This window comes from Anarrhichthys ocellatus, unplaced genomic scaffold (genome assembly GCF_004355925.1).
Source record: "Anarrhichthys ocellatus isolate YVR2014 unplaced genomic scaffold, GSC_Weel_1.0 scaffold144, whole genome shotgun sequence".
NCBI lineage: Eukaryota > Metazoa > Chordata > Actinopteri > Perciformes > Anarhichadidae > Anarrhichthys > Anarrhichthys ocellatus.
The window spans coordinates 422,252-431,040 of record NW_022280174.1 but is presented as its reverse complement, the minus strand read 5'-3'; the positions used below and the strand labels follow the sequence as shown (position 1 = coordinate 431,040).

At 41.6% G+C, this 8,789-nt stretch overlaps 1 protein-coding gene across 1 annotated transcript in view; it reads right to left on the bottom strand.

Annotated features, from left to right (window-relative positions):
* map4k2 (mitogen-activated protein kinase kinase kinase kinase 2) overlaps positions 1-7,511 on the bottom strand; it is a 41,177-nt gene extending 33,666 nt beyond the window's left edge. The window contains exons 1-10 of the mRNA XM_031877695.1: positions 7,500-7,511; positions 6,215-6,403; positions 5,526-5,573; positions 3,958-4,000; positions 3,737-3,809; positions 2,612-2,743; positions 2,377-2,439; positions 2,189-2,270; positions 1,112-1,228; positions 882-960 (exon numbers count right to left, since the gene is read on the bottom strand). Coding sequence (XP_031733555.1) covers positions 882-960; positions 1,112-1,228; positions 2,189-2,270; positions 2,377-2,439; positions 2,612-2,743; positions 3,737-3,809; positions 3,958-4,000; positions 5,526-5,573; positions 6,215-6,403; positions 7,500-7,511 — 838 coding nt within the window. The remainder of the gene's footprint in view (positions 1-881; positions 961-1,111; positions 1,229-2,188; positions 2,271-2,376; positions 2,440-2,611; positions 2,744-3,736; positions 3,810-3,957; positions 4,001-5,525; positions 5,574-6,214; positions 6,404-7,499) is intronic.
* Between the last annotated feature and the right edge of the window lie 1,278 nt (positions 7,512-8,789).

Sequence of the window (8,789 nt, the reverse complement as noted above, 5' to 3'; positions counted from 1 at the left end):
CCCCCCCCCCCCCCCCCCCCCCCCTTTCAATCGTCTGTTGATTTTAGATGGCGTGCTCATAAATGTATAGTTGTTGTTAGTTTAGATATTAGTTGACTAGATCATTAGTATTAGAACGTAATAAACTGTTATATTTTAAAGAGCAGCTGTCTGTGATTACTTTGTGCATGTGTATTGTGATAATAGCTGTATATGTGGTCTGTGCTCGAACTTAAACCTTCACTTTCACTCTGAATGTGTGATAGTACTCAGACTGTTGACATTGTGAGTGAACACTAATTATGAGACTTAGTTTATCGTTTGGTTATTGGTCCCTGTTCGCAGGGTGGTGCCCCGTTATTATTAATAATTGTAACTGACATTAATAATTCTATTGATGTCAAGAATTTAGTTTCTTAGATGCTGATAACCCAAACACGCTCCTTTACGTTCCCAACATATTGCTGATAACCCATGTCAGGCTATGTTATTCCCAACATATTGGTGCCCCCTTTTTGAGGCTATGTTTATCACAATGTTATTAGCTTAGCTTAGCATAAAGACCGGAAGCATGGGGAGACTTAAGCCATGCTAGCGGCTCTGTAAGGTTGTAGCTGGCACAGCGATGCTTTGAGTTACATGCCAACACCAACAAGCTAACATGCTCACAGTGATAAGGCTAGCATGCTTGATGTTCAGTAGGTATAATGTTTACCATCTTAGTTTAGTTTGTTAGCATGCTAACAGTGCATTAGCTTATCAGCTCTGAATACAAAGTATAGTGTGGCTAAGTGTAGAACCACTTGGTGGAACTTTTTTTCGTCTCATTTACACTAACTAAACAACTCAAAATGTCAGAGCGTTCCTTTAAAGTCTGTGTGTGTGTGTGTGTGTGTCCTCACATTGTTCTTCAGACAGGGTCCTCTCTATAGGCAGGTGTTTCCCTGCTGACTGAATCTTGTCAGGAGCCACTTCCCCAACCTGTCAACAGATCAATTAGATGAAACACTGAATGGGACTTTCTCCATCCTGCAGCTTGTTTGTTGTGAGCACACAGAACAGACATTCGGTTCAGGAGTCACGTTATAGTTACACTGCTTTAAAGTCCTTTCCCCCTCCTCGCAGTACTGACCTCCAGCTCGCTGTCGTCCATGCTGTGCGTGTGGCCTGTGTGGAGCTCAGGGTTGTTGGCCATGTCCAGCAGCTCAATGACCAGGTTGCGGGTCAGGAGCTGTGTCACGAACGGATGCTGGAGGAACAAGTTACAGATCATGAACTTGAACAGTTACAAAAAACCATGCACGATGATGTCAGATCCACACTGACTGGCCTCCTAATCGTCAGAATTTCAGTCTTTGGAAGGACATTGTTAGGCTGGTTCCAGACCTCTTTTATGATTACTTCAAGTCATTGTTTTGTCTACCGAACATCCAACAGTTGTAAAACCAAAAGTTACTGAAAAGATGAACAGGAATGCCATCAGCTGTAACCTCAGGCAACCGTATGTCTTCACAAAACACTAACGTGATCATTGATCAGACAGACTGTAGTTTAAGGATAAGACACAGAGCTTCTATCTGTTACTGTTAAATTCAATACATTTGACTGCCTGTGTTAAATTGTCCTCTGCTGTTTATACTTAACATTAGTTTGAATGAACTGTATTTGAATCCCATCTCTAAAAAAAAAAAAAGTCTAAACTGAGGTTGCATTGGAGAGAGGCCCAGATCAAAATAAAGGTTGTTTATAATTAAGAAATAACAAAGCTATTGACAAAAAATCTTGCTGGGCCATATTGCATACATGTATTGAAGATAAATGTAATTATGGGAGGAAATCCAGACACAAATCAAGTTGTTTTGAAGTGTCTCCAAAGGGAAAAGAGAAAAATATCGGCAACATTTTTAAAAGCTTTTTTTAACATCTTTTTCTTGTCTGTAAAGTCATGCAAAATATGCATAATACAAGATAACATGGCGACGTCTTTACATAGCAAACAGTTCTTTGCTGCTATGTTAATGCTCTGAAAATCGTATATTGCTCCTTTAAATATGGGATTATGAGGTAAAAATAACACCTGTGCAACATCGCCTAGCTTTATCGTGTGTCATCATAAAGAGAATCAATCTCTGAATACGTAAGGGTTAAAATGCCATTTATGTATGGAGACAGGTGACTTGTTAATGGCAAGCTGAAAAGAGTAACTGACCTGCAGCAGCGTCTCAGCTGAGGGCCGTTTACGAGGGCTTTTAATGAGAGACATCTTCACAAAGCTTTGGAAACCTGCCGACCTGCAGAGAGCAACAGAGCGTGAACGAATTGTACCTCAAGAAGATATTGATGAGATTGGAAAACAATTGGTCCCAATACATGCTGAACACAGACAGTTAAACTCACCATTTGGTTTTATCCTTTACTCTTGGAGGCTGGAAGCTGCTCTTGGACATCAACATCAGCGCTCTGAAACATTGTTTGAAGTGTCACTGGGCTGGAAAAATGTCTTCAATATTTACATGCAGTGACTGTCCAGGAACACAATACACAGCAGGCAGCCAAGCTGTTACATAACAAGAGTTATGATACAACTGTCTGTTTGCAGTTGTTGGAGCTGAAGTCCCTGCTGCTGACTCACCTCATTGGGTGGAGGTCAAACATGGGAGGCTGGAGCTCCGCCAGCTCGATGGCGGTGATGCCGACGGCCCAGATGTCACACAGGTGGTTGTAGCCACCCTTCTTCTCGACTGCAGCCACCTCCGGAGCCATCCTGCACAAAGGGGACAGAAGAAGAGGAGAGGAATATCAGATAAAACACTGAAAAGGACATTGGCATTTTAATTGATGCTTCAAAATGAACTTACCATTGTTGTCCAAATATGACACATTTTGGTTACATGTTAACTTTCTCATATTAATTGAGATTAGTTAAAAAGATTTTTTTAAAGCCTCAGTAACTTCCTAAAACAGCTGGCTTAAAATATTTTTTTGCAAACGTGAAACAAACAGAAAAAAATATGCATTTTTTTTTTATGGGCTATTTTCAGCGGCCGATTAATCCACATTTGGTGCTTGCTGAGTATTTTTGGCAGCAGGACTGTGTATGATTGACTCAAAATGAACTACAGTGTGTGTCTTCATACTAATGAAGGAACGTGTCACCCAGTGTGGCTCATTGATGTGTTTTTAAACAACAATGGAAATGGAAATATAATACAAATTGTGGAATTCCTCAAGGCAGCCTCAAAAGGCCACTTTGGTTTTTATTTTGCAATACTTCAGACTAAGCTTTAACTAAGGAGCAGATGAATGGGGAGATGACCACACAACAAGCCCAGGAACATGTTGGTGGTACTCGCTACTTTTACTGGGTAAGAACATGATCAATCAACACCTTTGTCAACCACGGAGGTCATAATACCACATTCACGTCTATTTAAATCGTCCACATTTACTTGTTTCAAACTTTTCTGACTATAATTTTCAGGTCAACATCACAGTGGCACTTACTGCAGGGAGTCTCACCACATTATGTGAAATTGGCAAAACATTTTGCATTGTGGGTAGTGTAGTAACCATGGTTTTATAATGAACCAAGTGTAATGATAAAAGTGTTTCCATCTATTGCGTACATTTTTGAAAATCTTGTTTTTGTTATTGCCAGAGAATAAAAAGAGGAAAGTGAGTTATTACATGGGTGAGTACTCTTGTAATGACTTTGTTTTTACAGACAGGTGAGGGCAGGTGGCTTCGTCCGTCTTACCAGTAGGGAGTTCCTATAAAAGACTTCCTTTTGGCTACGGAGGCACTGATCTCTGCTGCCACTCCAAAGTCAGCTAGAAGAGAAGACACAGGCAGGGTCACACTGGAGCTGAGCGGCTATCATCCATCATGGCCGGCCTAGTTAAGCACACTTCAAGAGTAGTTAAAGAGGTAACGCAGATGTGCACGTGAGTGAGTGTGTGTGTGCCCATCACCACTGACCCAGTTTCACATCTCCTCTCTCTGTCAAAAGGATGTTGGCTCCCTGCAGAGAGAGAACACACACCGATCTAAGCTCGTGTTCACATGATGAACCCCCAGTATAACAAGGCAAGGCACGTTTATTTGTATAGCACATTTCAACAACAAGGTAATTCAAAGTGCTTCACATAAAACCATTAAAAGCATCAAAACATAAGGGAAAAGAGATTTAAAAACAATTAAGAACATACATTGAAACAATAAAAACAGTCATTGAAACACTAACCCGGCCTCCCTGAGGTCTTATTTAGCGTGGGACTTCAACCCCACCTCGGGACTCTAACCCGGACAATTGGACGTGGGACTCTAACCCCGTCTCGACGCGGGACTCTAACCCCGTCTCAGGACTCTAACCCGGCCTCTCTGAGGTCTTTCAATGACACTTTTTATCGGTTTACCAGGACTTTTCAGACATCGTAACGTAACATCACTAAATGTCGTGTTTTCAATCAGCAGTATTTGGAAATTGATTAATATCAAAAAAAAACAGTAAGAAATAAAATACAGTAGTTAAATGCAGAAATGCAGGAAATTGATTAATATATTAATTGAATGTGGTTTAATTAAAGGCAGCAGCAAACAGAAAAGTCTTCAATCTTGATTTAAACGAGCTGAGGGTCTCAGCAGACCTGCAGCTTTCTGGGACTTTGTTCCAGATATGTGGAGCAGAGAAACTGAACGCTGCCTCTCCATGTTTAGTTCTGACTCTGGGAACAGAAAGTAGACCGGTCCCAGACGACCTAAGGGGTCGGGATGGTTCATAAGGTAGCAGCAGATCAGAGATGTATGTTGGCCCTAAACCATTCAGTGCTTTGTAAACCAACAGCAGGATTTTAAAGTCAATTCTTTGTTTGACAGGAAGCCAGTGCAAAGACCTCAGAACTGGAGTGATGTGATCCACCCTCCTGGTCTTAGTGAGGACTCGAGCTGCAGTGTTCTGAATCAGCTGCAGCTTTCTGACAGACTTTTTACAGAGACCTGTAAACACACCGTTACAGTAGTCCAGTCTACTGAAGATGAATGCATGGACAAGTTTTTCCAAATCCTGTTGAGACATAAGTCCTCTAATCCTTGATATATTCTTCAGGTGATAGTAGGCTGATTTTGTAATTGTCTTGATGAGGCTGTTCAGGTTGAGGTCTGAATCCATAACTACACCCAGATTTCTGGCTTGTTTGTGGGTTTTAACATCAGTGATTGAAGCTGAGCGGTGATTTTCAATCGTTCGTCCTTGGTACCAAAAACAATTACTTCTGTTTTATCTTTGTTTAATTGAAGAAAATTGTTCAATGCAGTTACCCAGCCCTTGTATGGGATTATAGTCCGCTGGTGACATAGTTATGTAGATTTGTGTGTCGTCTGCATAATTATGATAACACACTTTGTTGTTTTCCATAATCTGAGCTAATGGAAGCATGTAGATGTTGAACAGAAGAGGCCCCAGTATTGAACCTTGGGGAAGAAGATATGATCACAACTGTACTGTAACAACTTGACAAAGATTTATTTTTGAAAAAAAGCTGCTGTACCTTTATGTCTCTGTGCATTTTGCCAGTTTCGTGCAGGTGATACAAACCCTGGGGAAAGCAAAGAATGAAAATCAGGTGCGCGTCTTTTACTAATTAAATAATAAACCACAACTTTATATCAATTCGGTTTAACCAGGAGTAACCCAAAAAACCTAATCTTAGTTGAAATAATGTAATATAATAATGTATAGCGGTGAACACTGTAAAACAAAATAACATGTTGAATGAAAAGTGAAACAGGGCGATGGCACAGAGTTTCCAAGAAAGGAAAGTCAAAGTTACACAAGAATGCTTGTATATCAAGTTAGATTGCAGAGGCAGTGTAGCTCTGTCATCACTCATAATCATCAGATTATTCAGATAAAATGGATATACTAAGAGTGCTTAAGAAAAATATTTTTGTAAGTTGTTAAGCAAGTCCTTTTTTAAATTCTGATCTTTTTGTTGTCTACAAACCTGATTATCCAATAAATGCATGCTGTGAGCTGAAAGTCACTCACTAACAAACTACAGACCGCCTCGCCCTCTGTTTACCTCTACAGTATATTTAAGCGGTCTGGCGAGGTTAAATACTATTTAGCTCTTCTGTGGTTGGGAAAAAACACATGAGTCACTCTGTCAGCAGAGTATCTTTAGAGAGTTCACGATGCGACAGCAACAAGCTGCCTCTCACACAAAAAGATTCTTACCTGGAGGGTTTCTCTGCACACGTACGCTATCTGCTTCTCCTTTAATGGGCCCGTCACTGAGGAGGACAGCTTGATTAATGGCTCATAGAGAAGGGAGAAAAAGAACGAGCCTGCAGGTACATTTCTAAAAATAGAGAACTGGCTTTCCAGAGCTCCTTGTGCTTCCACATCTGTTTTACAGTAATTACACTAATGTCTCAAAATTAACCTGGTAATTACAGTCTGACAGTTTCGGGAAACATGACTGCTGTCAAACCCAGATTTAGATGAGAGGATCAATTTGCATCTAGAGATATGTCCAGTACATGTTCAGATTAACATAGCATAAAGATTAGATCAGTGGAAGCAATGCTAACAGCTTTGTGGAACCAACTCCAAAGCGGTCTCATTTACATATCTTAATTTACTTAGAAGGTTTACAAATAGAAATGTAGTAACACATTGAAGGAGTATTTTCTATTTGACAAAGCTAGTGTTAAGGTTAGAACAAAGGATGAAGAAGCCTGCAGGCCGCAGGTACTCTTCTGCTGCGAGCTTCTTACTGCGCACGCGCATCAGAAGAATGAGCTAGATCCGGTTCAAATTAAAACAATATTTAATGTACTACACAAAGTTCACTTACAAACTGAATTAACTATCAATAGTAATGTTCTCGAGAGCAGAGACCACATACACGCACGCATCTCCTCACAGTCCGGCGCGGCCAGTTAGCTGAAAATGAGAGCTGCAGTGATCTGAGGTAAACTCCCTAAAACATTGTCTTTTGTATCCCCTGAGAGTCGGAAAGTGTCCGATACTGTCATAAAACGCGTGAATGACCCTCCGTGGCAATTAGTGATTGGCTTCATTTGAATTCTGTCCCCTCCCATTATCGATCCTTCAGCAAAACATCTTGGCTCTTCGCAAAACATCTTGGACTCCTCCTCTCTGTCCTGCTGGTCAGCTTGGCATTTGACCGTCCCACTGGCCCCATCCTCCATCGATGAGGTCGCCTCCATTTGCTGCTGCATGTCTGACACCTCACTCAGAAACCCTATCTGACCCTCAAAACGATTCTTAATGTTTTAATACCTACAGTGACTATACTTCTATGATTTAATACATTCAATGAGTTAATATACTGTAACATATAATATCCTCTAAGTAAGAATATTGTAAACCTATAATACATTCCATATGGAAACATATTGTGACTAACATATTTATTATTGTAACACTTCTACTCACCACTAGGGGTGTTATTAAATCCTACTAATAATGCGTTTAATACTGAAATTCTCCACACTAGGGGACACATCTCCCTTCTGTGTTGAGGGGGACTCCAGCAGCCCCTTATTCTGAAACCCCAATAGTTCTGAAAATGTCCCATTGGACCAAAAGCCTATTTGTGTGTAAGCCCGTTACCCAGTGTGTGAAACACGGGGGGTCTCGGACTTTGATTGAGACTTCAGACCCCCTAAAAGCATTAATTGCAAAATGTCAGGGGGTCTTTAAAATCAAAAGGACAATTATTTGTCATTTGCAATTCTCACTAAAATGTATTTTAAAAGCTTACTAAAGCGCAGAAGTTTTTCTTTTACAAACTGCCTGTCTTCATGTCTCTTTGTGGACCTAATTGGACCCCCTTTGGATAAATTTGGTCCAGTGCCTTCCGTGAAAACCTGGATTGAAGCAGGACATCGTCTCTCCTCTTCTTCGATACCAGGACGGCAATAAGAAGAAGCCGAGCCAAGGGCTGCGTGTCAGGTTCTAGTGAGTGCATGTGTGACGGGTTCTGTAGCAGGGTGTAAATGTTGGGTTGTGTAGTTGTGTGAGCACATGGCTAATTATATTGCAGAATAATGTGTGGCAAACCAGGGGGAAAAGCCGAGTTGACTCAACACAGGGGGCAGATCCCCAAGCTCAGGTTGGGGGAGGTGATAGAGGGAGTCTACTATCCAGTGCAGGCGCTGCAGCCACTAGGCACGTGGCATTGGTCACACCTGCAGCCCATCAGGTAACTAGAGTGAGCATATGTTCACTGAGCTGGGAAGCAGCGGCAGACAGACTGGTCAGAAGACTACGAGGATCTCCTGAACCTCTTGAGAGGAGCTGCATCAGACCGGAGGTAATTCAGCAGACTCACCTCTCTCCTCCGAGTACGCCCAAACAGGACGGAGGACTCGTCTCACACTGGGTGTAGACCGAAGGCCAAAGACCCCGACCGGGAGGAATCTTTTGTTAAGTTTGACCCCATTCTCCTTTACCCTAACCTGTTTATTAAAGGACACTTTTTGTTACGTGGTTACTGTCTCTGAGTCTCCTGTTTTATTCCTGAATCTTGCCTCCACGTCCCCTGTGTTGCCACAAATGTCAATGCCACTAAAGCAAAGGCATGACCCGCCCTACTCTGCCTCTGGTTGGCTAGTACTCGTGCCTTCGTTGGTTGGGGTTAGACATTAAGGAGTGAGATCGGGTAGTGTTAGGCCAATCAGAGGTAGAGTGGGGCGGTTTATGCCTTCACCCTAGAAGGAAAAACATATTGCGTCATTCTGCATAATAATTAGTAATGTGCTTCTGTTTTTGTTTTCAAACC